The 25,862-nt window shown below is 42.4% G+C and overlaps 1 protein-coding gene across 6 annotated transcripts in view; it reads left to right on the top strand.

Annotated features, from left to right (window-relative positions):
* The window catches only part of LOC139762744 (uncharacterized), a 123,091-nt gene that overhangs the window by 8,087 nt on the left and 89,142 nt on the right, over nt 1-25,862 (top strand). For all 6 annotated transcript variants that reach the window (XR_011715822.1, XR_011715824.1, XR_011715823.1 and 3 more), the window contains exons 2-6: nt 3,217-3,299; nt 10,274-10,454; nt 11,557-11,716; nt 16,280-16,485; nt 19,800-19,994. Coding sequence is in view for 1 of the 6 variants with exons in the window: in XM_071687837.1 (XP_071543938.1) it covers nt 3,217-3,299; nt 10,274-10,454; nt 11,557-11,716; nt 16,280-16,485; nt 19,800-19,994 (825 nt within the window). In the remaining 5 variants the exon portion in view is untranslated. The remainder of the gene's footprint in view (nt 1-3,216; nt 3,300-10,273; nt 10,455-11,556; nt 11,717-16,279; nt 16,486-19,799; nt 19,995-25,862) is intronic.

Genomic DNA, 25,862 nt, shown 5'->3' with positions numbered 1-25,862 from the left:
GACCCCAGGATTGATCGTACCAATCCTTGACTGGAAAACCGCTGACTGACTGGTAGGCTCCCAAATTGTGAGCACTTGACTGGTAGACCCCTGACTGATAGGTCCTCATGTTTCTGGTCATTATGTGAATACCTCCAGTCTCTCATGTTTCTGGTCATTAAGTGGACCACAGCTCCAGGTCCTCATGTTTCTGGTCATTATGTGAATACCTCCAGTCTCTCATGTTTCTGGTCATTAAGTGGACCACAGCTCCAGGTCCTCATGTTTCTGGTCATTAAGTGGACCACAGCTCCAGATCATGTTTCTGGTCATTAAGTGGACCACAGCTCCAGGTCCTCATGTTTCTGGTCATTATGTGGACCACAGCTCCGGGTCCTCATGTTTCTGGTCATTAAGTGAACACCTCCAGTCTCTCATGTTTCTGGTCATTATGTGGACCACAACTCCAGGTCCTCATGTTTCTGGTCATTAAGTGGACCACAGCTCCAGGTCCTCATGTTTCTGGTCATTAAGTGGACCACAGCTCCAGATCCTCATGTTTCTGGTCATTAAGTGGACCACAGCTCCAGGTCCTCATGTTTCTGGTCATTAAGTGAACACCTCCAGTCTCTCATGTTTCTGGTCATTAAGTGGACCACAGCTCCAGGTCCTCATGTTTCTGGTCATTAAGTGAACACCTTCAGTCTCTCATGTTTCTGGTCATTAAGTGGACCACAGCTACAGGTCCTCATGTTTCTGGTCATTAAGTGGACCACAGCTCCAGGTACTCATGTTTCTGGTCATTAAGTGGACCACAGCTCCAGGTCCTCATGTTTCTGGTCATTATGTGGACCACAGCTCCAGGTCCTCATGTTTCTGGTCATTAAGTGGACCACAGCTCCAGGTCCTCATGTTTCTGGTCATTATGTGGACCACAGCTCCAAGTCCTCATGTTTCTGGTCATTAAGTGGACCACAGCTGGTCATGTTTCTGGTCATTAAGTGGACCACAGCTCCAGGTCCTCATGTTTCTGGTCATTATGTGGACCACAGCTCCGGGTCCTCATGTTTCTGGTCATTAAGTGGACCACAGTTCCAGGTCCTCATGTTTCTGGTCATTATGTGGACCACAGCTCTGAGTCCTCATGTTTCTGGTCAGTAAGTGGACCACAGCTCCAGGTCCTCATGTTTCTGGTCATTAAGTGGACCACAGCTCCAGGTCCTCATGTTTCTGGTCATTAAGTGGACCACAGCTCCAGGTCCTCATGTTTCTGGTCATTAAGTGGACCAAAGCTCCAGGTCCTCTTTTTTCTGGTCATTAAGTGGACCACAGCTCCAGGTCCTCATGTTTCTGGTCATTAAGTGGACCACAGCTCCGGGTCCTCATGTTTCTGGTCATTAAGTGGATCACTGCTCCAGGTCCTCATGTTTCTGGTCATTAAGTGGACCACACAGCTCCAGGTCCTCATGTTTGTGGTCATTAAGTGGACCACAGCTCCAGGTCCTCATGTTTCTGGTCAGTAAGTGGATCACAGCTCCAGGTCATGTTTTTGGTCATGAAGTGGATCACAGCTCCAGGTCCTCATGTTTCTGGTCATTAAGTGGACCACAGCTCCAGGTCCTCATGTTTCTGGTCATTGTGGACCACAGCTCCAGGTCCTCATTTTTCTGGTCAGTAAGTGGATCACAGCTCCAGGTCCTCATGTTTCTGGTCAGTAAGTGGACCACAGCTCCAGGTCCTCATGTTTCTGGTCATTAAGTGGATCACTGCTCCAGGTCATGTTTCTGGTCATGAAGTGGACCACAGCTCCAGGTCGTCATGTTTCTGGTCATTAAGTGGACCACAGCTCCAGGTCCTCATGTTTCTGGTCAGTAAGTGGATCACAGCTCCAGGTCGTCATGTTTCTGGTCATTAAGTGGATCACAGCTCCAGGTCATGTTTCTGGTCATGAAGTGGATCACAGCTCCAGGTCCTCATGTTTCTGGTCATTGTGGACCACAGCTCCAGGTCCTCATGTTTCTGGTCATTGTGGACCACAGCTCCAGGTCCTCATTTTTCTGGTCAGTAAGTGGATCACAGCTCCAGGTCCTCATGTTTCTGGTCAGTAAGTGGACCACAGCTCCAGGTCCTCATGTTTCTGGTCAGTAAGTGGATCACTGCTCCAGGTCATGTTTCTGGTCATGAAGTGGACCACAGCTCCAGGTCCTCATGTTTCTGGTCATTAAGTGGACCACAGCTCCAGGTCCTCATGTTTCTGGTCAGTAAGTGGATCACAGCTCCAGGTCGTCATGTTTCTGGTCATGAAGTGGATCACAGCTCCAGGTCATGTTTCTGGTCATGAAGTGGATCACAGCTCCAGGTCATGTTTCTGGCCATTTTACTATTATTGCAACCAAATCAACCAAAGCGGATGGATACCTTCTGGTCATATGTCCTCCTGGAGCCGACCCCAGCTTGAAATAACAAACGAAAAGCTATAATTGTGGGTCGCCATTGTTGACAAGACATGGTTCAGTCATGTGATCGTGGCATCAAGTGCTGGCAGGCATGACAGTTTCCCAGGTAATCCTCTTATCTTGATAATGTACACACACACATTATAGCCTTAAGTCTTATGGTCGCCAGGTTGTTATTATCACATTGGTATAATTTGCTTAACGAAGTCTACTGTAGAGGGTTTCCTGCGTAGTAATCCTTCGTAGACATTGCTCTCCAGAATAAAAGTATTGGTCATGTGGCGTCATATCATGGTTGCGATACCGACACTTGCTAACATTAAAGTAGACCAGTCTTCAAGGAAATCATGCCACAGAAAATAGCAGCAGGTACATCAAGGACATCCACAGATTCGCAGTAAATCGATGTGACTTCTCAGGCACACGCGAGGCAACCCACCTTCCTGGAAGAGATTGGCGCTTGCTTCTGGGTTCCAGCAATGTTCATAAGCCGATAACTGGTAGTTGCCCATGGACCCAGAATGTCTCATAATTCGCAGATTGGAAGTAGATGATGGTGTTTAGGGTTATGACGTCTTTTGAAGGTTATATGGCAATATCAACATTAATGCAGTAGAGGTATAACACTTTCTCATCATTTCAGACATATGTTTTATTTCTCGAATAGATTATGTCAATTGTGGACAATAGAACACAACAGTAACTACCATTAAGGAATACATTTACACATATAGAAGATGTCAAAACAAATAATTCCTAAAAAGTAACTTACGATCCACAGGTCCTGGAGCAGCGCAATTGGCAGAACAGCTATGTGACGTCACCAGTGAGGCGGGGCGACTTATCAGCCAGGAGGTTCAGCAGGTTGGTGCTATCTTGATCTTCAGCCAGTTTCATTATTCATCTTCACACGATTAGTTCACCAGCATGAACGTCAGGAAACTTTTAACGTATAGCTTAGTTCATGCACACGTTTGTGATACTATAGGCCAGTGCATGGCTTGGCTTCAGAGATCCCAGCTTTCTTTACAAGGAAATAAACATTCTTATTCTTTGCCAATATATTTACCATTACATTATGTAAAGAAGCATTCCTAACCCTTGCCGATATATGTACCATCACACAGTGGTGATTGCAGGATGATAAGTATGGTAGTAACAGTAAAGTGACTATCAGTGGTGATTGCAGGATGATAAGTATGGTAGTAACAGTAAAGTGACCATGATTGCAGGATGATAAGTATGGTAGTAACAGTAAAGTGACCATCAGTGGTGATTGCAGGATGATAAGTATGGTAGTAACAGTAAAGTGACTATCAGTGGTGATTGCAGGATAAGTATGGTAGTAACAGTAAAGTGACCATCAGTGGTGATTGCAGGATAAGTATGGTAGTAACAGTAAAGTGACCATCAGTGGTGATTGCAGGATGATAAGTATGGTAGTAACAGTAAAGTGACCATCAGTGGTGATTGCAGGATGATAAGTATGGTAGTAACAGTAAAGTGACCATGATTGCAGGATGATAAGTATGGTAGTAACAGTAAAGTGACCATGATTGCAGGATGATAAGTATGGTAGTAACAGTAAAGTGACCATGATTGCAGGATGATAAGTATGATAGTAACAGTAAAGTGACCATGATTGCAGGATGATAAGTATGGTAGTAACAGTAAAGTGACCATGATTGCAGGATGATAAGTATGGTAGTAACAGTAAAGTGACCATGATTGCAGGATGATAAGTATGGTAGTAACAGTAAAGTGACCATGATTGCAGGATGATAAGTATGGTAGTAACAGTAAAGTGACCATGATTGCAGGATGATAAGTATGGTAGTAACAGTAAAGTGACCATGATTGCAGGATGATAAGTATGGTAGTAACAGTAAAGTGACCATGATTGCAGGATGATAAGTATGGTAGTAACAGTAAAGTGACCATCAGTGGTGATTGCAGGATGATAAGTATGGTAGTAACAGTAAAGTGACCATGATTGCAGGATGATAAGTATGGTAGTAACAGTAAAGTGACCATGATTGCAGGATGATAAGTATGGTAGTAACAGTAAAGTGACCATGATTGCAGGATGATAAGTATGGTAGTAACAGTAAAGTGACCATGATTGCAGGATGATAAGTATGGTAGTAACAGTAAAGTGACCATGATTGCAGGATGATAAGTATGGTAGTAACAGTAAAGTGACCATGATTGCAGGATGATAAGTATGGTAGTAACAGTAAAGTGACCATCAGTGGTGATTGCAGGATGATAAGTATGGTAGTAACAGTAAAGTGACCATGATTGCAGGATGATAAGTATGGTAGTAACAGTAAAGTGACCATCATAAACACGTGCAGAACCATACACGATGATCTCCATGGTGCAACCGTTACTGTTGCTGTTCATCACGTACTCAACGGCCGCTTGGGATCACATCCTCATAGGTTCAAATCCTGGTCGCGGCAGCTGGTCTATATTCCAGCCAGCTGTTCATCCTCCCTTAAGGGCTGGTCTGGCAGATAGGTACCTGGCGTTGGCTACGTAGTTTGTGTGTATGATTCAGACCATGTTGTGTGGGGTAACAATCGACGGCCTTCAGACCATGTTGTCAGAATCAGAAAATCTGTTAACAATATACATAAGTTACATGGCGTGTGTGTGTGTGTGTGTGTGTGTGTGTGTGTGTGTGTGTGCATGGGTGTGTGTGTGTGTGTTTGCATGAGTGTGTGTGTGTGTGTGTATGTGTGTGTGTGTGTGAAGATGTCAGCTAGTAGGTGTTTTCCTTAACTTGTAATTAACTTTTGCATTAACTTCTATAGATGTTTTTGTAATGTTAATCAAAGGTGTGACTGCGGTTATTACAACCTTCCTTGGTAATCATACCGCAGAGATGGTTAACTCTCACACAATATTATTGGTTGTTCCCGCTGGTCACACTGTCACTTGGAGTAATAACAGTACCGCTGCCACCATGTATATTACGCCTGCTTGTGAGACAACCTTAAACTACAATTATTTTTGTACATTTTTCTGTACATTTATATTTGTATCATTTCAGGGTTAGGCAAGATTTGCTAAATGGTATGTTAATGCATATTACAGATCTTCATAGGTATGATTGCTTTAGACAGAATGATTTAGTTAATCTTTCACTTAAGTGATCAAAAGTTACTCAGTAAAGATAACAGTCCGAATCCGTTTACTATCTTCAATTTCCGTCCTTAATGAAACCTCGTGTGATTATGATTGGAACTTCACTATTTTGAATTTGAGACTACACATGCAAAAACGTCTACATCAGGACCGGGCCTTAAATGAAAAGGGAAAGAGAAGAGATGAGGAAAAGTATTTACGAACAATCTAGGAATTGAATAACCTGTCTTTTAAAATGTCAGGTCATAGTTATTGGGAAAGACATGAAAAGGTAGAGAGTTCCGAAGCTTCAATACGTATGATAGGAAGAAATAGTTATCAAAACAGCCCACTCTTGAGTTGCCAGTGGCCTCACAGTGATCGTGACGCAGCAGCTTGCCAGGTATTGCTTGGTCTATCTAGTGGTAGGGGCACACAAGGTGTGAGGTCTCGGGAGTATAAACAAGAGTAATAACTATAGAAGCGGGAAAGTGAACATATATTGCGGCCTAGGGAAAATGGGTCACGTTTTGAGGTTAGCATGGGCGTTTATAGTCCGACCGTTTTTTACTCAACTCGGTTAAGTAAGGATGCATAGCTAGAACCATCCTAGAAGTGAGAGCAGTACTCCATACAGGGACGGATCAATCCTTCATGTAAATGGAACAACTGTTCGGAGGAAAAGAAATTTCGAAATCCAAAAAGGACACCCAGTTTCTTAAAGTTACACTTAGCTGTGATGTGAGATTTCCAAGATAGTGTGAATGATAGAGTATGATCATTAAGAGTGGAATTACTGATCCGTCGAAGGAGAGAAGAGAGTTGTGAGGGAATTTTGATAGAGAAAGAGGCAGAAACTGGTTCTTGGAGGAATTGAACTTGACCAGATTCTGTCTACCCTACTGAGATGTCCTGTCTAAATCTACGTTTATTGAGGAGGTTGTGTCAAGACAAGACTCAGATCGAATGAGAGATGGAGCAGATATGAAGGAAATGGAAGAATGCAGTGTTCAGTCGTCAGCATTTGAGTGCATCTGGTTAATTGTAAAAGAAAAGAAATAGATAGATCGGCCGAAGAGGACGCTAGATATGAGAGAACAAAGTGAAGGAGGGAAACCAAAAGAGGGGAGCTGTTCTTTATTTTTTACGCTGAAGGTTCCAGTCACTCACAAAAGTCTGCATCAAGCCCAGGCCTTAATTGAAATATAGAGAGTTTAATGAAAAGGCAAAAAGATGAGACATGGAAAAATATTTGCGAAATTCGAAGGAATTGAAAAACCTGTCTTTTAAGATGTGCCAGGTCATAGTTATTGGGAAAGACATAGGAGGGTAGAGCTTCGAGGTGCAGGGAAAGAAACTTATCAAAACGACTCACCTATAAGTTGTCAACGGCCACACAGTAATCATATGACGCAGCAGCTTGCCGAGTATTGCGTGGTCTAGCTAGTGGTGGGGGGCACACAGGCAGCCAACTCTCGGGAACAAAAACCAAAGTAATACCCAGAGAAGAGTGAAAGTAAGCCAACATTACTGCGTAGGGCAAGATGCTCATGTTTTGACACTAGCCTGGGAGAGGATTAATTGGACCACTTTAGCTCAACTGTCAAATAAGGATGCAAAGCGAGAGCCACTCCTGATGTGAGAGCAGTACTTCATACAAGGATGGATCAGTCCTTTGTATAAACGGAGCAACTGTTAGAAAGGGGGGAAATTGAGATTTTAAATGGTCTCCCAATTTCTTAGAGGCAGACTTAGCTATTTCTATAAAGTTGGTTTCCAAGATGGAGTGGATGTTACAGTAATACCAAGTATGTTCATTGCCAAGAGGTGGAATTGCAGAATCATTAAAAGAGGGAGGAAAGTTGTGAGGAACTTTCGATAGACAGTTTGGTAGAATCTGGATCATGGAGGCATTAGACTTAACCAGATTTCGTTTACCCTACCGAGATATCCTGTCTAAGTCTGAATTAACTGAGGAAGTGGTGTCGAGACGAGATGCAGATCGAGTGAGAGAAGTAGGAACAGAATTGAAGGATGTGGATGCATTAGGTTTTTTGTGGAAGAAAGGAGATCGTTGATGAAAGGGAGAGAAAGTGTAGGTGACAGGACGGAACCTTAAGAGACATCGCTGTTGGTGGCGAGGAAGGGGAAAGGCTGATCCATCAATAATCACAGAGATAGATCGATCAGAGAGGAAGCTAGGTACGAGTAAGATGAGGGAGGGAAGCCAAAAGAGGGGAGCTTAGAGATCAGACTCCGATGCCACATCCTTACAAAGTCTTTGGATATGTTAAGGGCAACTACAAAGGATTCCCCAGAATCTTTCAGAAATGATGACCAGACGTCGATAAGATAGGAATGAATATCACCAGTGGATCTCAATGTACGGAAGCCAAACTGGTGATCAAAGGGAAGGCTGTAAGATTCAAGATGTATAAGAATATAGAAGTTGAAGGATTCAGACTTTGCAAATTGTAGATATCAAGGCAACAGGACGATAGCTAGAGGGATTTGAGCGTTCATTCTTCTCAGGGATGGGATATATCAATGCATGCTTCCAAGGAGAAGGAAAAACTCTGATTTTTAAACAGGAATGGAACAGACGAGCAAGCACAGGTGCATTTTCAGAGGCACAGTTTTTCAATAAACGGGGATGGTTGTCATCAGGACCATGAGCCATGCTTGTGTCGAGGGCGAAGTGATTATGAGACAGTTCGAAGAGAGATTACGGTAAGGTGCATAGGATGAGTAAGAGGAGTATCAAGGGGTGAAGGAACGCTAGTCATCTAATGAAGGGTAAGAGGAGAAACAGGAACGAAAAAAGATGCTATGTTTACGGGAGAGACAGCCATAGTACTGTCAGAACAGAAAGGTCAAGAAAAGGTAGAGCGACAGAAGTTATCGATGCCCTAAGCTAAAGACCAGAAAAACCTATCGGTGGATGACGAAGAGGTTATCATACTTCCTTTGAATAAAGAAACGCTTTGCCTCACGGATAAGTGCCTGCAATGATCATGGTCAGAGATAATTGCTTAATAGGAGTCTGAGGAAAGGTAGTTTTTCCAAGCCCGATGTGCATGATCCCTTACCTGAATGGCCTTAGAACAAGAAACGTTAAACCATGGATTGGAAGAATAGGTGGTCTTAGAGGAAAATGGGATAAATGCTTCTATTCCCGGAACAATAACCTCTGCTATGCATATGGCTGAGACAGAGGCATTGTCACATAAAAGACAGTAAGTTATCCAAGGAAAGTCAGAAAAGAGTCTTTGCAAGTTTTTCTAGTCAGCTTTGTTGAAATGTCAATATTTCCTTTTGGATGGAGCTGCTGGAGGAGTAGATACCGTTAAAATGGATACATTTATGAGTGTGGTCAGATGAGCCAATTGCAGGCAAGATTGTTTAGTTACAGCGTGAAGGATTAGAGGTGAAAAACAGATCCAGAATATTAGGAGAGTGGTCACAGTGGTCAGGAATATTGGACGGATGGGAGATTATTTTCTCTAGACGACTGAGAATGGGAGGGCTTCAGTTCCGCCACCATCCGTATGGGAGGAATTCAACAATTCCTTATGGTAGAGGATCTCGGCTTGCGGGTAAGGGGATACCGTAGTCTCATGGCCGTAGTTTAGATAGTCGAAGAAAGTTATGCAATTTGTATAAGTAGACCAGTAGGCGAAACAAGGGAAAAGTGTAGTAACTGGGAGACACACTTTGAACCAGATAGCATCAAATTTGGGGAATCGAGGTATGCAACAAGTGTGTTGATGTGGGAATAAGCACAAACGCCACCTCTGAACAGGAGTCTTGAGTGGAGAGCATATTTGGATATGAAAAAAGGGCTAGTGAGAACATCATTAGACAATGGGTCTCGGAGATAACTAAGATATTAGGAAAGGTACTAGACGGATGATGTTCGACAGTAGAGAGTTAACTAGTGAGACCGCGAATGTTGATATAGTGAATAGGTAAACAGGAAGGTCCATCAGAAAGGGAAAGGTCGTGGAAGGGCCAGCACCACTAATGTCTGAACCCTCTCATTAGCAGCAGAGTTAGGGGGACCCGGGTATTCTTAGCACCCCATGATGCAGGGGACAAAGGGCCATAGGTTTAATGGACAGTCGTAATTGTATCTAAAAACGATTGTACATATAGGAATAGCAGGATAACTTAGAAGAAAATAAGTGAAGTTTGAGTGGTGTAAGGTGCTTGTAAGGAGATGGCACGACTAACCTGATATTCCGGTTTGTATAAGAGAAAATAAGACCAGCATTCCTAACATGAGACGAGCATCCTCGTCCCTTAAATCCCTGGCCCAGTCCCTCATGTAAGATCCTGCTCCTGCCCCTTAGGTTCCTATCCCCTTTCCTCAGGCCCCAGGCCCCGTCCCTTGATTCCTGCTCTCGTCCCCTGCATCCCATTCTCCGTTCCTAAAGGTGCCTGCTTCCCTCCTGAGGTCCCTGCCCCGTCCCTCAGGTCCCTGCCTATATGCCTTTCCCAATTTATTGCTTTCTCAAAACTGGTCACATCAAATCAGCATGACAAAACTGGCTGATAGATAAGGATAGTGTTCTCCAAGATACATAAGTGCGTAGTCGTGAACTGGGATACTATCATATTTTGATAAATGTGAAGCAGAGGTGCCTTGCGGTCGCCTTACCTGCATGTTGATTTTGTAGGGTTTAATACTAATGCTACTCCGGCAGGGGATCAACTACCTTACCCAACCTGAGGACACACTGGAGTTCGGATGGATCGACGCCGTGACAGGCATCATTTCCATCGTCACTTTCTACTTCGACCTGGTGTCTGACGCGCTTGTTGCCTACTACATGCATGATGATCGCGACGCCAAGTACTGGTTCCTCTTCACCCTACTTCTTCTAGGTCAGTGCCACCATACACTCCTCCTCCTGACTTAGGGCCACGACACACTCTTCCTTGGTTGGTACCACCACTCCTCTCGGTCAGTGTCATCACACTCCTCAGTTACAGGCTGACCTCTGCTGTATGGTCAGATGCAGGATAACCTCTGCTGTATGGTCAGATGACTGGAGTACTGGAAGGACATGTCCAGTTGGGTGTTGTATAGTTGAGTGTTGGCAGTTAAGAAAAAGAAATATTGACCTTAATGTTTGATGGTTCAGAGGTAGCAAGTGGCCATCTAGGATGGAGGAGTGGTTGTAAAGGCGGGAAACTCGTATTTATGTATTTGTATCAGATTGTTCAGGAGACAAGAAGAAAGGTCCTCGACCCCGCTAAGATTATCCCTAACACAGCTTAGCCAGCCTTCTTGAAGTAGTGTGAAATGATTTTCATCGTGGACTGCCACAGCACATGGTTGTCAGGAAAGCAACACTGTGGCAGGAAGTCAGATAGTCTTAGAGTTGGAGGAATTGCAGAGAAAATACGTGAAACCCAAAGGTAAAGTTAGAAAAGATAAAGAAATTTTCAGTCAGCCGCAAAGCTGGGAAACTCTAGACCCACCAAGGAAGCAGTTAATGTACTGATGCCAGGGTCAGCGATGAAACGCACGGCAAGTGGAAGTTTAACATTATAAACGAGAAGCTGATGTGGACAGCTGGATAACAGAGAACAAAAGATCAGGGAAGGAAGCAAACAGATGGTGTTTAACAGAGGGGAGGTTGGCCATGAAACAACGAGCACTGGGGAGATGGATCAAGAGCTGTGTGGGTACCTTTCATGTCCTTCCAACTTGCCTGCTGACATCATCAATGTTCTCTATACCACCTTCTACTGATGACTCCCTTATAATCTGCGTTCAAGGAACATCCATCTATTGCGCTTTCAGTTGTCTTATTTCATAAAAGTGGAGACAATTTTGAGTACAGAGTTATTTATCAAGTGTCATGTGTGAGATGATAGTGTGAGTAATCAACATGTGTGATAAATATTGACTATAATCTTGTAATCAATATTTGTGATCAATATAAGATCTGAATACATTTCATGGGGCGTTTCTCCGCAGTGCTGCCAATGGTGGTAGTTAATGGGTTCAGCCTGTATTGGTACTGGTTCGACGAGCGGTCGTGTGAACCTCAGGCCAGCCCCCGCCACCCCAGGGTTCCCAATTATGTGTGGATCTTCCGTGTGGTGGCCCACCTGCTGCTGCAGGCCCCAGTTCTCAGGTGAGACACATAGTGCTAATAGTAGAACTCTACAACCGACCAGTTGTCAGTCTCACTACTACCACCAGTTAGCCACTAAGTGTAAGTAAACCTCCTGGTGTAAACTTTATGTAAACTACAGTTATAGAGTATCACTATCAAGTAAGTACCCTCCTGAATTTATCTGGTACTGGTTCGTCAAGGAAACAAGTTCTTGTGTTGCAGCAGGTCACAGTGTCCCACCGGCATCATAAGGTAAGCCTAATATAATATTACAGTGTCATTGATATTGAGGTGCCCACATACCTTCCCAGATCACTAGATACATTGTAGCTTTATATTGTGACGTGTATCCACAATGTGATCAGTAAATTTGTTTGGACTTTATATAATTATAGGAAGATATCTCTAATGTGATCAGTAGAGTGTTGAAGGACTGTTGAATGTGTTGGATGATATGGTGGCATAGGTTTCCAATTTTTCTTTACGAAAGATGAAATGTGGCAAGGAGGCTGGAGTGGAATTTATTAAGGGGGAGACCGTTTTGTCTCCCGCGTTAGCGAGGAAGCGCGAGGAAACAGACGAAAGAATGGTCCAACTGACCCACATACACATGTGTATACATACACGTCCACACACGCAAATATACATACCTATACATCTCAACGTATACGTATATATACACACACAGACATATACATATATACACATGTACATAATTCATATTGTCTGCCTTTATTCATTTCCATCGCCACCCCGCCACACGTGAAATAACAACCCCCTCCCCCCCACATGTGCGCGAGGAAGCGCTAGGAAAAGACAACAAAGGCCACATTCGTTCACACTCAGTCTCTAGCTGTCATGTAATAATGCACAGAAACCACAGCTCCCTTTCCAAATCCAGGCCCCACAGAACTTTCCATGGTTTACCCCAGACGCTTCACATGCCCTGGTTCAATCCATTGACAGCACGTCGACCCCGGTATACCACATCGTTCCAATTCACACTATTCCTTACACGCCTTTCACCCTCCTGCATGTTCAGGCCCCGATCACTCAAAATCTTTTCCACTCCATCTTTTCACCTCTAATTTGGTCTCCCACTTCTCCTCATTCCCTCCACCTCTGACACATATACCCTCTTGGTCAATCTTTCCTCACTCATTCTCTCCATGTGACCAAACCATTTCAAAACACCCTCTTCTGCTCTCCCAACCACACTCTTTTTACCACCACACATCTCTCTTACCTTATTATTACTTACTCGATCAAAGATTGTCCTTAAACATCTCATTTCCAGCACATCCACCTTCCTCTGCACAACTCTCTAGCCCACGCCTCGCAACCATATAACATTGTTGGAACCACTATTCCTTCAAACATACCCATTTTTAGTTTCCGAGATAATGTTCTCGACTTCCACACATTCTTCAACGCTCCCAGAACTTTCGTCCCCTCCCCCACCCTATGATTCACTTCCGTTTCCATGGTTCCATCTGCTGCCAAATCCACTCCCAGATATCTAAAACACTTCACTTCCTCCAGTTTTTCTCCATTCAAACTTACCTCCCAATTGACTTGTCCCTCAACCCTACTGTACCTAATAACCTTGCTTTTATTCACATTTACTCTCAGCTTTCTTCTTTCACACACTTTACCAAACTCAGTCACCAGCTTCTGCAGTTTCTCACCTGAATCAGCCACCAGTGCTGTATCATCAGCGAACAACAACTGACTCACCTCCCAAGCTCTCTCATCCACAGCAGACTGCATACTTGCCCCTCTTTCCAAAACTCTTGCATTCACCTCCCTAACAACCCCATCCATAAACAAATTGAACAACCATGGAGACATCGCACACCCCTGCCGCAAACCAACATTCAGTGAGAACCAATCACTTTCCTCTCTTCCTCGATAGCAACTTTTCACTGCTTCTAACAACTTGCTCCCCCACACCATAAATTTTTAATACCTTCCACAGAGCATCTCTATCAACTCTATCATATGCCTTCTCCAGATCCTAAGTGCTACATACAAATCCATTTGCTTTACTAAGTATTTCTCATACATTCTTCAAAGCAAAGACCTGATCCACACATCCTCTACCACTTCTGAAACCACACGTCTCTTCCCCAATCTGATGCTCTGTACATGCCTTCACCCTCTCAATCAATACCCTCCCATATAATTTCCCAGGAATACTCGACAAACTTATACCTCTGTAATTTGAGCACGCACTCTTATCCCCTTTGCCTCTGTACAATGGCACTATGCAAGCATTCCGCCAATCCTCAGGCACCTCACCTTGAGTCATACATACATTAGATAACCTTACCAACCAGTCAAGAATACAGTCACCCCCTTTTTTTAATAAATTCCACTGCAATACCATCCAAACCCGCTGCCTTGCCGGCCTTCATCTTCCGTAAAGCTTTTACTACCTCTTCTCTGTTTACCAAATCATTCTTCCTAACCCTCTCACTTTGCACACCACCTCGACCAAAACACCCTATATCTGCCACTCTATCATCAAACACATTCAGCAAACCTTCAAAATACTCACTCCATTTCCTTCTCGCATCACCGCTACTTGTAATCACCTTCCCATTAGCCCCCTTCATATATATATATATATATATATATATATATATATATATATATATATATATATATATATATATATATATGTATTCCTTGCGAGGTAGCGCAAGGAAACAGACGAAAGAATGACCCAAGCCACCCATATACACATGTATGTACATAAACGCCCACACACGCACATGTATATACTTATACATTTCAACGTATACATACATATACATGCACAGACATAAACATATATACACATTTACATCTTCATACTTGCTGCCTTCATCCATTTCCGTTGCCACACATAAAAAATGCATGCATCAGCCCAGAGTTAGAGCTAACAATGCATGCATCAGCCCAGTGTTAGAGCTGACAGTGAATGCATCACCCGAGAGGTAGAGCTGACATCACTAACAAGAGCCCAAAAGTATAGCTGACAACACAAACACCAGCCCAGACGTAAAGCTGACAACACTTTACAAGCCTTAAAGTAGATTTGACAATACGTTCACCAGCCTAAAGTTGGCACTGCACCAGGCCAGACGTGGAACCAGTATCTCTACATCAGTCCATAGACAGAACTGACGAACTGCGCCAGTGTAGAGGTAGAGCTGACAATGCTGCACCAGGACAGAGATAGCTGACAACACTAACGTAAAAGTATAGTTGGCACTGCACAAAGCCAGAAGTAGAACTGAAAATGAATTATATGCAGCAAGTTTGTAGCTGAAATGTTGAGATGAATATAATGAAACTACAAAATTAACGTTGCCGATTATATACCAAAGTTTATTGTATAACATATATACGTTGATGATTACAATAATTATATACGTTGATGATTACAATGATTATATACCTTGATGATTACAACAATTATATACGTTGATGATCACAATGATTGTATACGTTGATGATTACAATAATCATATACGTTGATGATTACAATAATCATATACGTTGATGCTTATAGTTATTATATACGTTGATGATTTCAGTAATCATATACGTTGATGATTACAGTAATTATATACGTTGATGATTACAATAATTATATACGTTGATGACAGTAATTATATACGTTGATGATTACAGTAATTATATACGTTGATGATTACAGTAATTATATACGTTGATGATACAATAATTATATACATTGATGATTACAGTAATCATATACGTTGATTACAATAATGGTAAAGAAAGAATTGAACATTTACTATAGTGATAAACAGATGTTGAGTTTTATTTCAAGTTTTGGGTATGAGAAATCAGGACGAGGGAGCCAGGACTCTCGTAGATGGTAATCTTGGGTTGATATGTCTATGAGGTCGTAGCAGTTCTTGTTGACAAGATTTACACATGATGTATAAAATTATGTAACCTGATTCATTTATGTCTGTTGTTGCAATTATTGGCAGTCAACTGATAATGGACATCTAACTAAATCATGTAAATACGGGAACAATACAGAGTACAATGATTGCTGCCTTTGTTTTTTTGTGTGTAGCTTTCAAAATATTTTATATTCTCTTATTCTAAAATGGTAGAGCTTTAAGGAAAGTTTTACTACCTCTGTCATTTTGTGTTTAATCTGGCTCTGTCTTTCGTCAAAATAAAGCATTTCATTTAAAGCAACATGTTTGATTTTCTGTTAATGATTTCGCTCTAGTACTTAAAAACCATAAACAACTTCCAAATTCTTCATCCTAGGTTCCTAGAAAGTCTGCTGGCAATGCATGTGATGCCCAGTACGACTCGAGCTTGCGTCTCCCCTGTCCCTGTGGTGGATTTTTTCAATCAGTGTTCGAGGACGCGGATGGATCACCCTCAGATGCCCAGAAAATAACCTGTCATTTTTTTTTATTGTAAACTGGATTATACACATAGTTTCCCTACTAAACTATTACAAATATGTATGAATATGTACCACCATATATACTGAGTAAGAGAGCAGCAAGACAATGTTAAAAGAAACCTTCGTACCTTTTACAGGCAGGCGGACATAATCTACTACGGTACTAAGAGTACGGCGGAGACTGTACTGCAAGAGGCTTTGGTGGACGAGGTGATGGAGGCCGCTCTGGTCACAAATGGATCTTCTGGTCAGAAAACCAGTAAAGGGTCCTCCATACAACTCAGCCTTAACCATGACGCTGCCAACCACAATCCTCCTGCATCCAACAACAGACCCACTTTAGGTAAAGAAAACTTTTTTGATGACAAAGCTGAGGTTTTCTGTGTCACACTAGTCCCAAATAACGTAACTCAGGATGTCATATGACCAAATATTAGGGCCACACTCAGACAAAAGTTCATATCGAGTCCGGGCCCTAATTGAAATATAGAAAGCTTAATGACAAGGAAAAATAATTACGAGTTCTGTAGAAGCGAAAAATCTCTTTTAAAATGTGCCAGGTCATAGTTAGTAGGAAAGACATGAGAAGGTAAGGAGTTCCTAAACTTCGAGGTGTAGGAAAAGAAATAGTTATCAAAAGAGATCAAAACGGCCCACCCTTGAGTTGCTGATGGCCTCACAGTAATCATGTGACGCAGCAGCTTGTCGAGTATTGCTTGGCATAGGTAGTAGTGGGGACACACAACCAACCAACTCATGGGAGCAAAAACCAAAGAAGAGGGAGAGTAAACCACCATTACTGCGTAGGGCAAGCAGGTCAAGATGGTATATTGGTCCTGCTAATGTTACATCCTGTCATCAACTTCTTTTATGAAATCATACATATTCGCCCCCTAATGTTACAGATTGTTTCACCTACGTATACAGGATGATGTATTTGCCCCCATTTGCCCTTCCTAGAGTAAATGATAAATTGGCCCCCCCCTACTATTACAACCTCTTTCAGCATCACATACAAGATGATATATTTGGCCCCTAATGTTAGTCTATTTCACCTCCTCAACTAAATGGTAAATTTGCCCCCTAATGTTTCAGCTTATTATCAACTTCTTATAAAAGATGAGAGAATGGCCCACTAATGTTACAACCTGTTTCAGCATCCCGTAAAAGATGATATGTTTGCCCCATCACGTTACAGCGTGTTTCTAGTCCCCATACAAAATGATAGGTTGGTTTTCTAATTTCATAGCCTATTTAACCTGAGCGTACAAGATGATATATAGGTCCCCTAATGTTACAGCTTAGTCATCAGTAGCGGAATGTTACAGTTATGATGGCATACTCCAAAACATTCTCCTGTTCACCGTGTTGCAACTTGCTAAGGGTTGACATAACCAACACTAGTGCAACATGCTAAATGTGGACACAACCAACACCCATGTAACATGCTAGATGGGGACACAACCAAAACTGTTGTAACATGCTGCACGTGGACATAAACAACAGTTGTAACATGCTGCACGTGGACATAACCAACGCTGTTGTAACATGCTAGATGTGGACACAATAAACACTTGTAACATGCTAGATGTGGACACAACCAACACTGTTGTAACATGCTGCACGTGGACATAACCAACACTGTTGTAACATGCTGCACGTGGACATAACCAACACTGTTGTAACATGCTAGATGTGGACATAACCAACACAGTGTTAACATGATAGATGTGGACACGATCAACACTGTTTTAACATGCTGCACGTGGGACTATAACCAACACTGTTGTAACATCTTCACGTGGACATAACCCCAACGCTGTTGTAACAATGAATGCCACGAGGACATAAACAACACTGATGTAACATGCCTGCACGTGGACATAAACAACACTGTTGTAACATGCTGCACGTGGACATAAACAACACTGTTGTAACATGCTGCACGTGGACATAACCAACGCTGTTGTAACATGCTAGATGTGGACACAATCAACACTTGTAACATGCTAGATGTGGACACAACCAAAACTGTTGTAACATGCTGCACGTGGACATAAACAACACTGTTGTAACATGCTGCACGTGGACATAACCAACGCTGTTGTAACATGCTAGATGTGGACACAATCAACACTTGTAACATGCTAGATGTGGACACAACCAACACTGTTGTAACATGTGCACGTGGACATAACCAACACTGTTGTAACATGCTGCACGTGGACATAACCAACACTGTTGTAACATGCTAGATGTGGACATAACCAACACAGTTGTAACATGCTAGATGTGGACACGATCAACACTGTTGTAACATGCTGCACGTGGACATAACCAACACTGTTGTAACATGCTGCACGTGGACATAACCAACACTGCTGTAACATGCCAGATGTGGACATAACCGATACTGTTGTAACATGCTGCACGTGGACATAACTAACATTGTTGTAACATGCTAGATGTGGACATAACCAACACTGTTGGAACATGCTGCACGTGGACGTAACCAACACTATTGTAACATGCTGCACGTGGACATAACCAACACTGTTGTAACATGCTGCGCGTGGACATAACCAACATTGTTGTAACATGCTGCACGTGGACATAACTAACACTGTTTAACATGCTGTATGTGGATATGACCAACGCAGTTGTAATGTGCTGTGCGTGGACATAACCAACACTGTTGTAACATGCTAGATGTGGACATAACCAACACTGTTTTAACATGCTAGACGTGGACATAACCAACACTGTTGTAAAATGCTAGATGTGGACATAACCAACACTGTTGTAACATGCTGCACTTGGACATAACCAACACTGTTGTAACATGCTGCATGTGGACATAACCAACACTGTTGTAACATGCTATATGTGGATATGACCAACGCAGTTGTAATGTGCTGTGCGTGGACATAACCGACACTGTTGTAACATGCTGTATGTGGATATGACCAACGCAGTTATAATGTGCTGTGCGTGGACATAACCAACATTGTTTTAACATGCTAGATATGGACATAACTAACACTGTTGTAACATGCTAGACGTGGACATAACCAACACTGTTATAAAATGCTCGATATGGACATAACCTACACTGTTGTAACATGCTGCACGTGGACATAACTAACACTGGTGTAACATGCTTCACGTGGACATAACCAACACTGTTGTAGCATGCTGCACGTGGACACAACCATCACTGTTGTAACATGCTAGATATGGACATAACCAACACTGTTGTAGCATGCTGCACGTGGACACAACCATCACTGTTGTAACAGGCTGCACGTGGACATAACCAACACTGTTGTAACATGCTAGATATGGACATAACCAACACTGTTGTAGCATGCTGCACGTGGACATAACCAACACTGTTGTAACAGGCTGCACGTGGACATAACCAACACTGTTGTAACATGCTAGATTTGGACATAGACAACACTGTTGTAACATTCTGCACGTGGACATAATCAACACTGTTGTAACATGCTGCACGTGGACATAACCAACACTGTTGTAACATGCTGCACGTGGACATAACCAACACTGTTGTAACATGCTTCACTTGGACATAACCAACACTGGTGTAACATGCTTCACTTGGACATAACTAGCACAATGTTCTGGGTGTTGCAGCATGTTCGGCGAGGACTGGAGGTATGTGTGCACGAGGTGGATATGTGGCGCTGTGGATCCACGCTGAGAGGGACGCCTCGAACGTGGAGCTGCTACTGGCGCTGATGCAAGACGCCCCTCTCCTTATCCTCCACCTGTACATCATGGCCCACACCCTTCCCAGTCAGGCACTGGAGGGGCGCATCAGCCACACCCGTGAGTCTACGATTGAGTGGAGAAAGAACTGAAGTCTTGGGCTAGGGTCCGCATGGATTAGGTAAAATGTCACACACCCTTTGATGGAATGAAGTATCATAGGGCAGCAGGGTAATAATCTTTCCTGGGGATTTGGATGCCCTTTTCTTTCCTACCGAAGGGACTGGACACACCTTAGTTCTGCAAAATTTATCTCTAGAGAAGGAGTATATATATCTATTCCATGGAGGTGAAGACTAGGTTAATGACAGATAGATGGTTAGATACACGTCACAGGTAAATTATAAAGTAATCTTTGAAACAACATATTAAGAAAGAAAACCTAGTCTTCTGAAGAAATACGTTACTTCCAATAAAATGGTTCTTATCGGAATTAAAAGATTCCCTCATCTCAAAATCCTGTAAGAGTGGCTGGGGTGTCCTGATGTGTGTGGAAGTAACCAAGATGAGAAGAAAGGAAATATAGTATGTTTGAGAAAACGTACCTGGATATATTAGCTCTGAGTGAAACAAGCTCAAAGGTAAAGGGTAAGAATGGTTTAGAAATGTCACGGGAGTAAAGTCAAGGGTCGGTGAGAGAACAGGAGCTAAGGAAGGGGTAGCATTACTGCTGAAGCAGGAATTGTGGCAGTGTGTGAAAGAGGGTAAGGAAGAGAGCTCGACACTGATGTGGGTGAAAGTGGATGGCGAAAGATGGGTGAATATTAAGCACTTATGCACCTGGCCACGAGAAAAAAGTTTGTGATAGGAAAGTGTTTTAGCTATAGCTAAATGAGTGTGTTAGCATTTTTGATGCAAGAGACCGAGTATTAATGATGGGTGATCTAAATGCGAAGGTGAGTAAAATGTGGCAGTTGAGGGTATAACTGGGAGTCAGGGGTATTAAGGAAGGTGACAAAAATGGTGAACAGCTTATGGACTTGTGTGCTGAAAAGGGGAAGGTGATTGGGAATACCTTATTTAGAAAAGAGGGACATGCACAAGTATACGTACGTAAATAGGAAAGATAATCAGCGGGCTTTATTGGATTGCATATTGGATTACCTGCTAACTGATAGGTGTATAAGAAAGAGACTCTTGGATAGGAATCTGCTGAAAGGGGCAGCTGGTGGGATGTCTTATCATTACCTTGTGAAGGCGAGAATGAAGATTTGTATGGGTTATTGGAAAAGAGGAAACGGTATGGGTGAAAGTAAGTGATCCAAGAAGAGACTTGAGAAGTAATATCGAGAGAGATTGAGTGTAAAATGGCCGGTGAGAGTATACGAAGTTAGGAGAGTGGATGAGGAATGGGAGGTAATCAGGGAGATGCATATGGCATGCGTAAAGGGGGAGGTGGGCAGGTGAGAAAAGGTAATGAGTGGTGGGATGAGGAAGTTGAGTTGCTAGTGAAGAGGAAAGAGAGAAATATGCGAGATATTTGTAGGGAAGGAATACAAATAAATAGAAGATGTATCAGTGAAATTGGCAGCAGGTCAAGCGGAAGGTGCTGGAGTTGAAAAAAATAAGGGAAATGACAATTGGGGTACGATAGTATCAGCAAACTTCAGGGAGAATAAGATGATTTGTAAGGAAGTTGATACTGTGCGAAAAACAAGAGACCAAATGGGAACATTGTGAAGGGGCAAATAGGGATGTGGTGACAGGTAGTGATGAAGTGAGGAGTAGATGGAGTAAGCATTTTGAAGGAGTGTCAAATGTGTTTGGTGATAGGGTGGCAGATGTAGGGGAGGTGTGCGAAGTAAGAGAGCCTTAGAAAGTGGTTTGGTAATGAGAGAAGAGGTGGTGAAAGCCCTTCGTAAGATAAAATGTGACAAGGCGGCTGGAGTAGATGGTACTGCGGCTGACTTTCTCAAGAAAGGTGGTGACTGTGTTGTTGATTGATCAAATAGGATTTTCACTATATGTATGTATGTATGTATGTATGATAAGGTATCTGAGGACTGGCGGAATGCATGCACAGTGCTATTTTTTTTTAATAGCAAGGGGATTAAGGAATGCTGAAACTAAAGGGGAAATTTGTTGGGTTTTCTCGTCAAGCGTATCGGAGAGTGGTGACTGAGAGGATAGATGGAAGCACGGATCAACAATTAGGGTGAAACAATGTGGTTTCAGAAGTGGAAGAGGATTGTGCACCAAGTTTTGGTTCAAAGAATGTGTGAGAAATATTGAGAGAAACAGAAGCATTTGTATGTGGCATTTATGGATCCAAAGAAAGTATATGATAGTTCATATGGATGCTCTGCGGAAGGTCTCACGAATATATAATGGGGAATGAAAGCTGCTAGAAGCAGTGAGTTTTTATCGAGGGTGCAAGGCGTTTGTACGAGTAGGAGAGGACAGTGAATGGTTCCAGGTGAAGTTTGGTCTGCGGCAGGAGTATGTGATGTCACCATGACCGTTTAGATTGTTTATGGATGAGTTGGCGTGGGAGGTAAAAAGTAAGTCTAGGAGAGAGGGGCTAGTATGCAGTCTGTGGATGGTGATGTGGTATGGAAAATGTTCCAGTCGTTTGTTGATGACACAACACTAGTAGCAGATTCGAGTCAGAAACTGTAAAATTTGGTGACTAAGTTTGGGAGAGTGTGTGAAAGGACAAAGTTAAGAGTGAATATGAATAAAGCAAGGTTATTAGATATAGTAGGGCAGAGGGCAGGTTTAGCTAAGGTGCGAATCTGAATGGAGAAAAGTTGGAGGAAATTAAGTACTTCACATATCTGAGAGTGGACATTGCAGTGAATGGAACTGTGGAAGCGAAAGTGAGCCACTGGGTGAGGGAGGTGGCAAAGGTCCAAGGAGCATTAAGGAACTGTATGGAGAGGGAGGTCGTTATCACGGAGTGTGAAAGTGGGTACTTTTGAATATGTATTAGTCCCAGCTATAGTTGATGTGAGGAGGGTGGATATGTTGGAAATTATTTATTTGAGGTCAGCATGTGGTGTGAGGTGGTTTGATCGCGTAAGTAATAAACGGGTAAGAGAGAGGTTTGGTGATAATAAGAATGTGATTGAGAGACGTGAAGAGGATGAGCTGAAATGGTTTGAATAATTTGAGAGAATGGGTGAGGAATGTTGACAGAGAATACATATTTTAGAAGTAGATGGTACAAGGAGGAGACAAAATTAGAAATGGAAGGATGGAGGAATTTTTTTTTCCCCCTTTTTTTTTTTTTGAATGCTCAGTGCTTGAGCATACATGGGGAATGAAAGGCGTAAATGGAATAGAATGACTTGGAACGATTTGGTCTACAGGGGTCGACGTGCTGTCAGTAGACTGATCTAGGGCATGCGAAGAGGCCAGGAGAAGCCATAGAAATTTTTGTGGGGCCTGACTGTGGGTAGGCGGCTGTGGTTTCGGTGCATTGTACGTGACACTTGGAGAATGGATGAGTGCGAATGTGGCTGTTCTTCGTCTGCTCCTAATTCTAATGAGTTGACTGACAAACAAATATGAAAAAAAGGAGTAGCAACAACCACAATGTTGTTCTTCCATTTCAAGTGAAAAGTCAAGCATAATTTTTCCTCTGGCGAACAACAAGAATGCTGATGATGACATGACCCTCGGTAATGTATTTCTTTAATAATTATAGAAGGACATGATTCCTTAACACAAACTTTCTCCTAAAATACAATAATGCTGATGATGACCTGACCTTCTGTTGAGTATCTCTGTAATCCTTAAGGAATGACATTGTTCGCTAACGCCCACTTTTCTTTGGAGAACCAAAGTCCTGATGGTGACATGTCTCTGTGTAGTGCTTCTTTAAAGACGTAGTGACGTCAAGGTCATGATAATTGATCAAGTGGTCCACTTATTTGAAAGTAAATCAACTCCTGTCATAATGTCTTATCGTAATCAGGGTCATAATAACTCAATGGAATAAGATACCATATGACCATTTAAAAAAAGAAATTCAAGCGATTGTTGGTTTCTTGTGATTTGTTCTACGTTTTTCCATAATTGGTGATAAGTTCTGCTTATTATGTCGTGTGCTGTAATGCTCCTGGCCTGATTAAGCGAAGACATTATAGTGATAAAGACTTTCTTAAGGAATATATATATATAGGTTTGCGGCAGGGGTGTGTGATGTCTCCATGGTTGTTTAATTTGTTTATGGATGGGGTTGTTAGGGAGGTGAATGCAAGAGTTTTGGAAAGAGGGGCAAGGATGAAGTCTGTTGGGGATGAGAGAGCTTGGGAAGTGAGTCAGTTGTTGTTCGCTGATGATACAGCGCTGGTGGCTGATTCATGTGAGAAACTGCAGAAGCTGGTGACTGAGTTTGGTAAAGTGTGTGAAAGAAGAAAGTTAAGAGTAAATGTGAATAAGAGCAAGGTTATTAGGTACAGTAGGGTTGAGGGTCAAGTCAATTGGGAGGTGAGTTTGAATGGAGAAAAACTGGAGGAAGTGAAGTGTTTTAGATATCTGGGAGTGGATCTGGCAGCGGGTGGAAACATGGAAGCGGAAGTGGATCATAGGGTGGGGGAGGGGGCGAAAATTCTGGGAGTCTTGAAGAATGTGTGGAAGTCGAGAACATTATCTCGGAAAGCAAAAATGGGTATGTTTGAAGGAATAGTGGTTCCAACAATGTTGTATGGTTGCGAGGCGTGGACTATGGATAGAGTTGTGCGCAGGAGGATGGATGTGCTGGAAATGAGATGTTTGAGGACAATGTGTGGTGTGAGGTGGTTTGATCGAGTAAGTAACGTAAGGGTAAGAGAGATGTGTGGAAATAAAATGAGCGTGGTTGAGAGAGCAGAAGAGGGTGTTTTGAAATGGTTTGGGCACATGGAGAGAATGAGTGAGGAAAGATTGACCAAGAGGATATATGTGTCGGAGGTGGAGGGAACGAGGAGAAGAGGGAGACCAAATTGGAGGTGGAAAGATGGAGTGAAAAAGATTTTGTGTGATCGGGGCCTGAACATGCAGGAGGGTGAAAGGAGGGCAAGGAATAGAGTGAATTGGAGCGATGTGGTATACCGGGGTTGACGTGCTGTCAGTGGATTGAATCAAGGCATGTGAAGCGTCTGGGGTAAACCATGGAAAGCTGTGTAGGTATGTATATTTGCGTGTGTGGACGTATGTATATACATGTGTATGGGGGTGGGTTGGGCCATTTCATTCGTCTGTTTCCTTGCGCTACCTCGCAAACGCGGGAGACAGCGACAAAGCAAAAAAAAAAAAAAAATATATATATATATATATATATATATATATATATATATATATATATATATATATATATATATATATACACATCAAACACATTCAACAAACCTTCAAAATACTCACTCCATCTCCTCACATCACCACTACTTGTTATCACCTCCCCATTTGTGCCCTTCACTGAAGTTCCCATTTGCTCCCTTGTCTTATGCACTTTATTTACCTCCTTCCAGAACATCTTTTTATTCTCCCTAAAATTTAATGATACTCTCTCACCCCAACTCTCATTTGCCCTCTTTTTCACCTCTTGCACCTTTCTCTTGACCTCCTGTCTCTTTCTTTTATACATCTCCCACTCAATTGCATTTTTTCCCTGCAAAAATCGTCCAAATGCCTCTCTCTTCTCTTTCACTAATAATCTTACTTCTTCATCCCACCACTCACTACCCTTTCTAATCAACCCACCTCCCACTCTTTTCATGCCACAAGCATCTTTTGCGCAATCCATCACTGATTCCCTAAATACATCCCATTCCTCCCCCACTCCCCTTATGTATATATATATATATATATATATATATATATGTATGTGTATATATATATATATATATATATATATATATATATATATATATATATATATATATATATATATATATATATATTATCCCTGGGGATAGGGGAGAAAGAATACTTCCCACGTAT

Source organism: Panulirus ornatus, chromosome 44 (genome assembly GCF_036320965.1).
Source record: "Panulirus ornatus isolate Po-2019 chromosome 44, ASM3632096v1, whole genome shotgun sequence".
NCBI classification, from domain to species: Eukaryota; Metazoa; Arthropoda; class Malacostraca; order Decapoda; family Palinuridae; genus Panulirus; species Panulirus ornatus.
This window is presented reverse-complemented; position numbering and strand designations above follow the sequence as displayed.